This window comes from Acartia tonsa, chromosome 2, assembly GCF_053477335.1.
Source record: "Acartia tonsa isolate MP-2025a chromosome 2, ASM5347733v1, whole genome shotgun sequence".
In the NCBI taxonomy this organism is placed as follows: domain Eukaryota; kingdom Metazoa; phylum Arthropoda; class Copepoda; order Calanoida; family Acartiidae; genus Acartia; species Acartia tonsa.
The window spans coordinates 22,363,041-22,377,284 of NC_137261.1; the positions used below are offsets into that span (position 1 = coordinate 22,363,041).

A 14,244-nucleotide genomic window follows, 5' to 3' on the forward strand; every position below is an offset into this window, starting at 1 on the left:
ACTATATTGCATAGTGTTATCCCTAGTAATGTATGTTTTCTTGGATACAAGGATAGTTTTATAGTAAAGTAAATTTAGTAGATAAAAAGCTTATAATCTTACTTGCTTAAATTTTTATATGAAAGAACCTCATACATTTATCAACTTAAATCTTCTTTGACATCAAATTCAAATATGCTGTAATTAAAAGATGTCAGATTTATTACATGCATCAACACAAAATCACTAGCACCTTACTAAATACTTGCGGCTTTGCCCCTAGTATCTAGGGACTCTAAAGGACAGAGAGTGGCTAGAAATTAAATTGCCTAAAACCATCAGACATATATAAAGCTTATATAAATTAGAAAACCTTATCGATTCAGTATGTATTGAGATCTTAAGCTTCAGACAAATACCCTTACTACTTCTTATAACAGAATATACTTTAACTTACAATTTTCCTTTCAAAGTATAAACATGTTTCTGGTTTGTTTTCATTTCTTGTGTGTACAATTATGAGTGTTTGTGTGTGCAGGTAAAAGGTGCTATCAGTTGTGTTCATGCCATAGGATGATGGATAGAGGTTCCTCTAGAGAAGTGGATACCATTTATTCAGAGGTGTCAGCAGGGTTGCCCAATAACAAGTACTAAAAAAGATCATTCAACTACAAAAAATAATTTTACCAAAACAAAATAGATTAAAACCTTTCCTGGCCCATTTCAAAATTAGAGTTAGGGTTTAATCTTATGAAACCTTTTGTAAAGTTTATATTTTCTTACAACCAACTTCTTTGGTCCTTAGAAGTTATTGTTCTAGCTAGTGGTTATTAAATTCTAGATATCTTGTTAAAAATATTTAGTAATTCCAAGTAATAAATTAATTACATAAAACTAAAATACATTCAAATATGAAGTTCATTCCACACATAATATTCAAATACACTTTTTTACATTCATTTTATTGCCAACCAAAAACTTGAGTACAAATATATGAATTTGAAACTGGCTTTTGATGTATAATTCAAAAGACATACATTTGCTCATAAATTGTAATAAAATGAAAATGATACTACCTTTTCATATATCTATATAATAGGGTGGTTCAATTTTGGACATTTTATCTGAGACCATAGTTGCAAAATGCACATGATTCTTCTAAGTATAATACACCTTTGGATGATTTAAAATTAATTTTAAGTCTAAAAACCGCTGGTGACCACACATTTAAATGTATAGCTATTCTTGAATGGGTGACAAAAGTCACTTATTCTACACCTCAAGGCCTTTCCAGGGATCACCATGAAGCCATGGTTCTTATTCGATAAATTTTTGACTCCCATTCAAAAATAGCTATAGAAATAAATGTGTTGCCCACCCTACTAAATAACATACAACATACATGTTTTGACTGAAATTGAGTTTTGATGTTTTTTTTACACTTGTTAAGCATCAAACCAATCTCAACTTCTATTATATTTCTTATTTTATTTTCTATAAAAGTTATTAGTTTATTCATTTTCTCCTAATATTAGATATGAAATTTTTTGAAAATTTTAAATTTTAAATTAGATATTGAGATAATATACAGTATAAATGCTATATAACCCTTAAAGTGATCGCGAATTTAATTTTTCAAAATGCATTTTCGTTTACCTTTTTTTATATTTTAAGTAATTTTCAAAGAATTATGCCTTAAAAGTTCAGTTAAGTTAGAAAAAAATCAGTTTAAAATGCGGAGAGTGTTTCCACATGAAAATAATGTTAAAATCTGAGCATCAATTAAACTAAGAGAAAATAATTTATTTCTTCGCTTGCAGATAAAAACAAAAAAATTGATACTTAGAAAATATTTTTGTAATATATCTCTTTTAATATTTATCTTTGAACTTTCTCTAAAATGTAATAAAAAGGTTTGGTTTATTTTAAAAAATCATTAACCAAATACCGCTTTGTTTATGCAGGTATAGTGACAAAAGAAAAATTGATTAAATCTGTAGAAAGCATGATATTTAAGAATTAAAATGTTTAAAAACCAAAGATCTATTATATTTGCTATACATTTACAGCATAAAATATAGCAGTCTTTCTATAGTATTTACATAAAAAAAAACATTTTATCATCGTAAAATAATCTCGTAATGTGTCGAATTTAATTAAATACACACACACACACACACACACACACATACCTTACCTATCTTGCCACACACACGCACACACACACTATCGTAGTGTAGCACTAACACACACACTATCGTAGTGTAGCACTAACACACACACGCACACACACACTATCGTAGTAAAAAACACACACACACACTATCGTAGTATAACACACACACACACGCCCCACCCACGAACCCACTTACTACCTAAATAACCAGGGAGCTAGAGGCATAAGACAATGGCCGATAAATTAATGGATATTCACAATGAAAATATACACAAATTTACCCATTTTGTAAACAATATTTGGTGGTTTAAACATTTGGACACTCAAAGTAATAAACCAACCAATTAAAATTCTATGAAAGTCCCTAAAGTTAATTAGCCAACTAACAAAATGTCATTAACTTTGGGAACTAATGTAAAAAAAAGCCAAATATCCATTTCCTCCCTGCATACAATTACGTACAGAAGGGTTAGTTTTAAATGAAAAGATTTAACAATATCCTAATTTATAAAGTTGTAAGCTTTTTTTATCTGTAGAGAAGGGACCGCTGAAACGATATGGTTCACTTTTACAGTGAAGCTTTTTATAGTTTTTGTGAAAGGTTTTAGGCTATTTTATTTTTATCAAAAAAGTCGTTTGTTGGTTTTAAGCTATTTTTCTGCCCTTTTATATCCCTTTGAATATTAGAAAAATATAAATTTAGATTTGGTTTCTTTTTATTCATTAAATAATATTTATTTAACAACTGACCCCCCAGGTAAAAATCTGAATGTGTGAGAAAGAAAAAAAGAGAGAGAGGGAGAGAGAGAGAGAGAGAGAGAGAGAGAGAGAGAGAGAGAGAGAGAGAGAGAGAGAGGGGTTATACTCAACAAATGCCTATCTTAGAAAACGCTTATAATAAAAACTTTGGTTCATGGAAAGAATAAAAAGGATACAAATACAACAAAACCTGCAAACTTGTTTCCTTTCCATGACCTAAAACTTATAAATTATTTTGTGTTTTAAAGCTTATTTTGAATATCTACTATAAGTAGCCCTCTTTCTGTTTAAGTTAATAAATTATATTTAAGTAATACACACATCCTAAAAATAAATTGTTATAATAATGTAACAGGATGTCTGTATGTTTGTCTGTTCTAAAGGATCTTGCTAACAGCTGAACCAGTATGGTTCTCCTTTACAGGGTAGCTCGTCATAAGTTCTTGAAATGTTTATAACTATTTTGGAGGAGAATACCACCACCCTCCAAAACGATTTATACATTATACATTAAAAATTTTAATTTTTAAAATTTTAATTTTTTATGGAAGTTTGAAGCTTTTTTAGCAAGTAGTAAATATTGAGATAGGATGAGGATGCTATGTTACAATTGACAACTATAAATCAGCTGACCTTATATCCATATTTGGTAATATCTTTTCGATTATCGATAAAAATCGTTTAATCTCCCCGTAAAAAGAAATTATAAACCTTTTTGGTTAGTTTGATATGTATGTAACAAAAGAATTTATTCTACTCTAAATTTGCAAGTAAACCTTAACAAAAAGATTGTTATTTGTCGATTTTGATAGGTTTTAAGATATGTATAATAAAACACAAAATACATCAATGTTTTCAAGGGAATAAATTCGTTTTTTTAAAGTTTGATTTATTTTTAAATGGGAAGTAATTAAGACTTAATTCTCAAAATAGTACTCTTAAAAAACATTAATCAGTGACATATATCAACTTTTTCCCAGCTTCGTGAACACTTTAAATAAACATATCAAATACAAATATTTGGAAATATTCTATTTTTCCTTATATGTAAGAGGAGGTGAGCATAAGTGGTTGGTGAAGAAGATAAAGTTATATTTTCATGCAATCTTTGTCTAGTTATTTTAAGCTTTAGAATATGTATAGAACTTTTACTTTTGTTTTCTTATATTAATAATTATTGTGCAACCATCCAAATTTTAAATTTGCCTTTGAGAAAAAGGAATATTTAGAAATTAATGATATCCTTTACTTAATAAAAGGAAAGGGGTGTATAATATTAGTTCCATGTTTCTAAGAGGGTTCTTTTTATATGTAACCCCATCCTATTTAATTTCTAGGCATACCCTTACATGCAAGTTTTCAAGTGTATGCAAATATGTAAATAACATGCAATTTATGAATTTTATAAATGGAACATGTACAAATTGGTCCTATTTACAATGTTTGGACTAAATATGTCTTGAACAAGGATGAAGGTATCAATTGCTGTAAAGAATCTTATAATGAAAAAAACAAACAAAAAAAAAAGGTTGGCCATCGGTATAAATCATTCAAATATTTTTGTATATCTATTTTTCAAGTTGGCAACCATTAATTGAGATACCACTAGTGAGTAACATTTACCATTAAATGCTTTAACTGTTTTTCAACTGTATGTACTTTTTATACTACTTTCTATGAGTTTTGTTATTGAGTGTTTGCAGAAATAGCTTTAATAAACTTTTCTCGTATTCATTTGAATCGGGTGGATAGGAACTGGTTCTCATCCATACGAAAAAACTATGTCTAGCATCGTATTATATCCAGTTTTCTACGAATATAGAAATGTACAATCATAAGATTAAAACTAGTTTTTTTAGCCCCAAGGTGCCAAGGTACATTCTATATCCGCGGAATAGCTATTTTTAATTTTAAATTTCATTGTACAAAGAATCAAAAAGATAGTGACCTCTTTCCAAAACAAAACATTAAATTAATTACCAGACTAGAACATTAATTTGCTATCAACTACTTAAAAAGTAGATAATGAATGCGATGTGTTGAGAGTGATATAGAAGTATATGAGGTAATCTAATTACAACTCTTTTCTTTAGATCTATATTCTTTTACAAGAGAATCTTGGGTTCCTGATATCATTTGAGTGATTAAACCTGTCAGACTTGTTGAGTTTAATGCATAAAAACACGAATAAAGTTAACAAATGATAAAAAGAATGGCTAGGCTTTGACTCAATTCATAAAAAGTTGTTAATAAACCTATAAACTTGTGACTGAAAATTGAATTTTAACCAACGTTTTCCTATTAAATCTATCAAATCTTTATCAGAATACATGTTCCTGTTTTTTTCTTTGTTTCTATCTATTAGATTTTTTCTGTCTCTCTCACTTAGTTGAACTTGTTTTTGTTTCTGTACTGTACATAAAACAAAACTTTATAAACAATAGATAAAGAAATTACAATTGTCTATCTTAACTTATCTAAGCAAATCTGAAAGATATCTAATGTCTTAACTACTAAAAATCTAAACAAAATTGTCAGTAAAAAGACTAACTAAATCTATCTCACTATCTCAACATATATGTATAGCTTTAAAAGTACTCTATATAAATGACCTAAACTCCTTATGATTTTCTTTATTAGAAATTTTAAAGTGGTAATATTTTGTTTTATTTCAGAAATAAATTAAAATCTAAGAACACTCATATATCCTTAGATTTATAAAAAAAATGCAAGTAAAAGTGAACTAAAGTTGTGTGTAATAATAATTGATCCAATAATTTCCTCTCTGAATGGCAGTGTATGCAATTTAATGTGGCGCTTCACATGAGATTATTAACTATGTGCGCTTTAGTGATAATTTAATGCCTCTCCCTTTATCGCTGAATGGTCGGGCTTGCGGTCCTTCTCCTCCGCATTTTCACAGCACAACTCCTACTAGATTATCTTTGTAAAGGTAATTTTAAAAAACGAAGCTTTTCTATTATTTGGGTCGGCCCGTCAGTCCTTAACGGTTAGCCTTTTCGTGTAACGGTTAGCTCTATTTGTTAATTTTGACATGTTAGAATTGTCCTACTGATTTCAAATTTTGCATGATGATTCCTAAACAATGAAGTACGATTTAGGAACTACGCAGTCAGTACTTCCATTTTTAAATATGCTGATTTTTTACTTTATTGACAACAATCTGACAACATCTGATTTTTTAGTACTGATTCCTAGGATAACAAAGTACAACTTTTCGTTCTTCTACATTTTCAGAGCTTTGCTTTTATTGATGTTGTCATACATGTTATATGTATGTTTGTTCATAAATAGTTTTCATGGATTTATTCATTTTCAGTAGAGCAACTTCTTTATAACCAAATCGTTAGACCATGATCAGATCGAGTTTTTTATTTGATTTTTTAGCCGTTTTCAAACAATTAAATGATATATACTGCTTACAATTAGTTCAGATATTAACGCATTGGGCCTTTATGGTTGATTTTATGTCAATAAAAAACTATTGATAAAATTGAATATTGCTAAGTGTTTTTAGTGTAACCTTTAAATACTGTATTTATGTATAGATGTATCGGGTCTGGAGAAAACGAAGGAAGAGAAAAGCAGCCTAATCTACACCCCCCACCATCCCTACATGGCAGACCAGAACGCAGCTGCCGCCGACGGAGGCAGCCACTACATGGCCGCTCAGCCCATAGTCCTACAACAGACAGACGCCGACATGTGGCGAGAAACTGCTGCTGCAGCTGCTGGTCACGGCGGCATTGGCGGTCCTATGGCTATGACATATACTCAGGCGGCGGCCAGAAATAACGGGACGGCGGAAAAGCTGTTGGGAAGACGGAGGATTCAAGAAGAGTCGAAACTGTTGAACTATCTCATGACAGACTATGATAGGAAATTTATTCTTTGAAAAAAAATATTTAAAATCTTTCCAAAGATTTAATGGTTTCTATAGCTAATTTTATGAAGTAAATCCTATTCTGTAAAGTATTATAGGTATCCTTATACTAAAGTAACAGGATGTTTGTCTGTTTGTGTATCTGTGTGTCTGTACCGAAGGATCTCGCTAACCGCTGAACCGAACGGGTTCTCCTTAACAGGATAGCTTCTCATAGGTCCCGGGAAGGTTTATAACTATTTTCATGGGGGGTGGGACACCCCCAACACCCCCAAAACTGAAAAATAGCCCCACCCCAAAAAAAATTTTAATTTTTTTAACTAAAATTAAAAATGATTGGGGGCACCCCCCCCCCCCCCAAAAAAAAAAAAGTTCCAACCCCCAAAATATTTTTTTTACTTTTTCTTTTAAAATCTAAAATAAGAAATTGGGTTATCAAATTCGACTTCCCCCTCCTTAAGTGCTCCTAGAGGCCTCTAGGGGCGTATCCGCTAGTATTGTATATAGGAATATGAAGTAATACAAATGTTAATCAAACTTAGAATTAATTCTATACATTCTCTTATAGAATATCAAAGCCCTAGTTTTTGGATATATATGTAGATTAGGATATATAAGTTGGAAGGAATTTTAATGTTAGAGGGAGATTTGAAATCTGCATCAAATTTTAAGGATTTTTTTTATAAAATTCGTTTTTTGTATAATTCTTTATCTAAAAGAAACTACCTGCGCTCTAATTGGTTGAATGATGTGCGACACTTAGGCTTCTCCAATCAGAGCGCAGATAATTTTCAATCCACCAATCACAGATGTCAAAATTAATTAACTTATATTGTATTTCCGCTTTTAGATAAAGAATTATACAAAAAACGAATTTTATAAAAAATCCTTAAAATTTTATGCAGATTTCAAATCTCCCTCTAACATTAAAATTCTTTCCAACTTATATATCTTAATGTAGATATGTAATAGTTATTTCTCGTATCGTATTATAAACGGCTTTTTTAGCCCCGAGGTGCCGGAGGCACCGGCTAAAAAAAATGGTTTTAATCTTATGATTGTACATTTCTATATTCGTAGAAAACTGGATATAATACGATGCTAGACATAGTTTTTTTCGTATGGATGAGAACTACGCATATTTCAGATCATTATGCACCCTTTTGCTTCTTAAATAGTAATAAACCAGCCAATAGACCAAAATTTATAAAAACTAGAAATTTTTCTGCTGAAAACATTAATTCATTTAGGACCCTTTTAGAACAGGCTAACTTTCAAGGTACATTCAATGAGCAAGAAAACCCACAATTAGCTTATGACAAATTTCATGACATTTTTTTCTCTCTTTATGACGCACACTTTGAGGAAAAAACTATTCGTTTTAACATCAATATACATAAGATAGAACCATGGATGTCAAATGGTCTTTTAACTTCTAGACGCAAAAAAATAGAGCTTTATTCAATTTGGTCTAAAGACCGTTCAGCTGAAAGCAAACAAATTTTTAATAATTATAAGAATCTTTATAATAAATTAATTAGGGCAATGAAGAAACTACATTATAGTATGCAACTTATTTCTCATCAAGGTAATTTAAAAAAAACTTGGGACATTATCAAAGAGGCATGTAATAAAAGTGGAAGGGCCAATTCATCCCCTAAATCCTTGAACATTAATGGCAATATTATTAGTCAAACAGAGGAGATAGTTGAGCATTTTAATAGACATTTTACTAGTGTTACTACTAACATCCAGCAGACAATCCCCCCCACGGATCGTCCCCCTGATAGTTATTTAGATGAAGTTGGTGCAAATTTTAGTTTCAATCTAACTTCATCTGAAGAAATAATACAAATTTTTAGCCAACTTGAAAGCAAATCTAGCACTGATTTTACTGGTCTCTCCACTAAATTAGTTAAAAAGATTCTGCCAATAATTTCTAGGCCACTTGCACACATTTTTAATTTATCTTTAAGGCATGGTTTAGTCCCCTCTCAATTTAAGATAGCTAAAGTGTCAGCAGTTTTTAAAAAAGGTGGAAATCCTGAAAACCTAAATGATTACAGATCCATAAACTTATTGTTAGTATTTAGTAAAATCTTAGAAAAATTAGTTTCAATTCAATTGAAAGATTATTTAAACGAACATAGCATTATTCATCCTAATCAGTTTGGTTTTCAGGAAGGCAATTCTACCATTCATCCTATGATTCATATGCTTAACAAAATTTCAACTGCAATGAATAATAATGAATATACAGTTGGAATTTTCTGTGACTTAACCAAAGCTTTTGATATGGTTCCTGTGGACATTATGTGTAAAAAATTAGAAAAGATAGGTATACAGGGGTCAAATCTTAATTGGTTTAGAAACTATTTAACAGATAGGCAACAATTTGTTTGTATTGATTCTACCAAATCCACTCTTCGCGAAATTAAACTTGGCTTGCCACAAGGATCAATACTTGGCCCAATTATGTTTCTTATTTTTATTAATGATTTACCCAAATCTACTCTATTATATACTTTGCTTTTTTGTGATGACACTACACTTCTTGCATCTGGGCCTAATCTAGCAGATTTAGTTTCATTTGTAAATTCAGAACTGCAAAAAGTCTCTACTTGGTTTCGCACTAACAAAATGTCTCTTCATCCCTTAAAAACAAAGTTTACTATTTTCCATCCCTCCCCTCATCTAATTCCATGGAATGAAATAAATATTTATATTAATGAAAATAATATTGACTGTCCTTCCCCCAATGAGCAACTTATTAAAAAATTAGAATATGTAAATCATGAATCAGATATACCTGCTATAAAATTTCTTGGGGTTTACTTTGATCCAGCTCTAACTTTTAAGTACCATGTTAAACAACTAAATGCTAAGCTTTCAAAGTCACTTTTTGTTTTACGAAGATGTCAAAAAATATTAAACCCTGAAGCAATGCGATCCTTATATTATTCAACTTTTCATTGTCATTTAATCTATGGAATTATAGCATATTCTTCAACATATGATAGTCTTATTAATGATGTCTTTAAACAGCAGAAGAAAGCTATTCGATGTATTTCTAATGCTAAATATAATTCACATACAGGATCGCTGTTTAAAAGATGGGGTATTTTGCCATTTCCTGCTCTAATAGACTATTTTAAATTAAACTTTATGTATCTTTATTTAAACGATTTGCAGCCTAAATCATTCAGGATAGATAATTGTTGGACTTTGAATCGAGACAGAAATGTTCCTTATGCTTTAAGAACTCAAGCTGACTTTGCTATACCATTTTCCAGACTTGCCCTAATTTCTAGATTGCCTTTTATTTCTCTACCAAAAACATGGAATAATTATGCAGAAATTTTGAAAGATCTAAAAAATAAGCCAAATTTTAATTTATTTAAACAACACTTGAAAAAAACAATGGTTGAAAATATTGAAACAAACTGCTACAGACTTCTTTGCCATATTTGCCATTTAAATGCAATTTGAACTATTGTTGGTTGGAATGCTGCCATTATTCTATAATTTTATTATTCTGTGATCAAAAAATATTAGAATGCAAAAATTGCCAGGTTTTAAACATACTACAACGCCGTACATTTCCTTTCTTTTTTTTCTTTCTCTCTTTTTTTTTGAACTACATGCTCCATTTACTTTTTTATTTTTTTAAAAGAAATACAAATTTTTTCACTTATGATATTTAACTTTTATCTCGTTTTTATTTTATTGTATTATATTCTTAATAGGGCTTGATCTCTTTTTACCGCATGATCACAGTGTTATTGTATAATAATCCACTTTATGCTAAAAAATTTACACATTGTGTTTTGCGTTAGGTCCTGCCACTAGGCAACATATTTGATATTTCTTGTGTATTAAAATAAATAAAATAAAACTATATAAACAATATACCTATGTAAATATTCGTATCATATAATTGTGTTTTAATATGTTGACTGAAATAAATATTTTGATTTGATTTTGATTTGACCGTTTCCTATCCACCGGATTCGAATGAATACGAGAAAAGATCATTAAGTTAATATAACAAATTATATTCTTTTATAGACCATTTTGCTAATCTAAATTCTTTAAAACTTTTATGAAATATTTTAAATAATTTTAAAATAAAATCACAAACTTTTTCTGCTGTGTATTGGTCATAAAAAGCGCATAATAACTCTTATGTACAAGAATACAAGGATCTAAAGGGATAAGACAGTGTTTGATAAATTGATGTACTTGTTGATACACAAACTTACCCCTTCTGTAGAATTACAATTAGTGGTTAAAACGTTTGGACACTCAACTTAATGAAAGTTGTTAAGCCAACGAATAAGAAAAGGTTGCTATACAACTGTGGGGACTAGTGTAATAATCAGTCCCAATGTCTCCTCCCCTCCCTGACAAGAATATGATTGTAAGCCAATGCAAAATTAACTGCAATATACATTTTGACTTTCTGCAGCAGTGCAATTTCTGTTTGTTTTAACCTTTAACTCATTATTTCATACTTTTTTTTACATTTTTATTAAAATTTTGACAAATTATAAATATACAACAATAATTAAAATTTGTTTTTACTTGAATACAAAAGAAATATTTGAATTGAATTTTTTAAATGGCAAAATATTATTTTTTATTCCGTATTTAAGAAATTTTCCACTGTGACCAACCATAAGCCGTCAATTAAATGCAATAAATTTCTACTTGTTTTCTTCAATCGTAGCACATTTTATCATGGATTAATAACAACAATGTTATAAACAAACAGAAAGAGAGAGGAGACAATGGACTGTTTATTTTAATAGTATCCAAAGTTTTATATAAAAAAAAGTTTTCTTATTCGTTGGCTTTATAACTATGGAGGCCTAAATTGGTTGTTTCATTAAGATGAGTGTTCAAAAGTTCCAACTACTAAGTTTAATCTACAGAATGGGTAATTTTGTGTATCATCATTGGGGATGAACATCAATTTATCGGCCATTGTCTTATCCCTTTATATCCCTCCAAAAACAAGGTATTGTAAACTAAATATTACAATATACATTACATCAATTTACTTTATCTTATTTCTAAAACAATTTTTGTTTTATTTTAAAAAAGATTTTCTCCAACTTTTAGTTTTTATACTTGAGCTAGATGAAAACAAGGCTGTAAGCTCTATTTGTTTGTTGATTATTTGCGTTACTATTTCTTCCTCTTATTTGGATTCATTTTCAACTTTAAAATGTTTCATTTAATCTATTTTACATTATTTTACTATCTAACAACAATTTCTTCTCAAAGGATTACTCAATTTTATCCTATTATGTAAAGTAGTAAGGTTTTTTATCTGTAGCTTAAGATTTCGATATTTTTTAGACCCATTATTTCCTTCTTTAAAGCTATTTTTCCTTTCTCTTAGAGCCCCTAGATGTTAGAGGCGCCGCCTCTTGTAGCTAATAGAGTAACAACATAATTCACCATAATTGAACGCGATTATTATATACAACTAATTACTTTATTGTATTTATTTTATCTTTACGGACTTTCTGGAAACGATTAAAGAGTTGCTACGCTTTCTAAATACTACTATAAGAATCACCATTCAAAGGTTTAAATCGATGCGAAAACTCTAACACGCCTAAATTAACGATAAGAGCTATCCATTACGGACGGACCCTAACTATAGAAAAGCTTCGCTTTAAAAAAAGTTTAAAGAATAAAATATGTGTTACCAGAGAGGTGAGACCTGTGTATGATGCGCACAAACCCGTGGTTGTCAAGGTGGGAATCACTCTCACACAGATTTTTGATATGGTAAGTTTTTTTTTATAAATATTTCTTCACTTTTTGCAATTAGACATTCGGTTCTTATTTAATAAAACTCAACTTGCAACATTTTTTTCGGGAGAAAAATTTAAACATATTTTTTTCTACAATGACTTCGAAACGGATTAATATGCGCTGGATTGGAACCTTCAATCAGCTATACTGAAAAATCATGTATAGCATCGTATTATAAACAATTTTAAACGAATATTAAAACAAACAAAAATAATACCAATTTTGTTATACCGGGGCCTTAAACTCTCGGGGCTAACAAAAATGGTTTAAATCATATAATTTTTCATTTTAATATCCGCGGAAAGCTGTCTATTATAATATGAGATAAATAACTACTTTAGTTGGGGAAATAATTATTGTCAGTTTGACTTAAACAAAGCACGCAACAAAATCTTGCTCAGAAATGTATCTAGAGTTTCAAAAAAATTTAATATGAATATGAAAACTTGATAGCCTCCATTTGATTTTATAAATACAAATAAAAACAATTTGAAATCTATGTCTGTACTGTTTTAAACTTTACCCTTGACAAGTATAATAAAGTATAACCTGTAGTTTTCTAGTGTAAGTGGCATGGGTCCAAATTATTAGCCTGGATCTTTTTACATCTTGCAAACAATTTATTTTAAAAAAACAATAGACTTTGTGATTACTAGAGTAATACACAGACAAATTTACTGAATAACTGGATATCTTCTTATTGTATCGGTCGTCTGATTTTAGGCTTTCTTATGGCTATAGGGTTAGGTGAAGCTTTCTTCCCCCCATGCCTTTAGAAAGGGAATTCAATAGCAGTAAGGCATCTGCTTTTTAAACATGGATGACAACATCCATAAAAGCGAATGTCTGAAAAGGTAGGACAAACTAACATTAACACTTGTAGAGTGTCATAATTGAAAAAAACTGCTTTAATACAGGATATTGTTTAAGACATTTGAGGACTTGATTATAGAGACGCTTCATTTATAACAATGTACTTTGTTGTCCTAGGAATCAGTACTACAAAAATCAGACAAATCGGATTATTTTATCACATAAAATGTGCTGTTAAAAAAGTTAAAAATCAACATGTTTAAAATAAACATACGGACTTTCTATAGAATTACAAAGTTGTAATAATTACAAAGTTGCTTCACTTTATAACTCATACCTAACTGCTATAAGATTAGTTTGAAATCGATAGAAAAATTTTAACATGCCTAAATTAACAAAAAGAGCTAACAGTTACGGACGTAAGGACCGACCTTAATTATAGAAAAAACATCGCTTTAAATAATATTTATCAAAAAAAACTAGCTACCAATAACCTGACCATTATAATCTATAATACAAAGTAGAACGATGTCTGTCTGTCTGTCTGTTTGTCTGTCTGTTTGTTTGTAGCGAAGTTTCTCGCTAACCGCTGAACCGATCGGGTTCTCCTTAACAGGGTAGATTCTCATATGTCCCGGGAAGGTTTATAACTATTTTGGGGGAGGGTACCACCACCCTCCCTAGAGAAATTAAATTTTTTTTAAATTTTTCAATTTTAGAAAGAGAGTTCAACGAAAAACAAACGTCAAACGTAAAATTTTTTTTTACTTTTTCTTTTAAAATC

At 29.9% G+C, this 14,244-nt stretch overlaps 1 protein-coding gene across 3 annotated transcripts in view; it reads left to right on the forward strand.

The window, feature by feature from the left end:
- The first annotated feature begins 5,593 nt into the window (after positions 1-5,593).
- Positions 5,594-14,244, forward strand: part of LOC145306784 (uncharacterized) — a 47,323-nt gene continuing 38,672 nt past the window's right edge. For all 3 annotated transcript variants that reach the window (XM_080149095.1, XM_080149087.1, XM_080149083.1), the window contains exons 1-3: positions 5,594-5,867; positions 6,484-6,811; positions 12,539-12,620. In XM_080149095.1, coding sequence (XP_080005221.1) covers positions 5,798-5,867; positions 6,484-6,811; positions 12,539-12,620 — 480 coding nt within the window. In that variant the 5' untranslated portion in view covers positions 5,594-5,797. The remainder of the gene's footprint in view (positions 5,868-6,483; positions 6,812-12,538; positions 12,621-14,244) is intronic.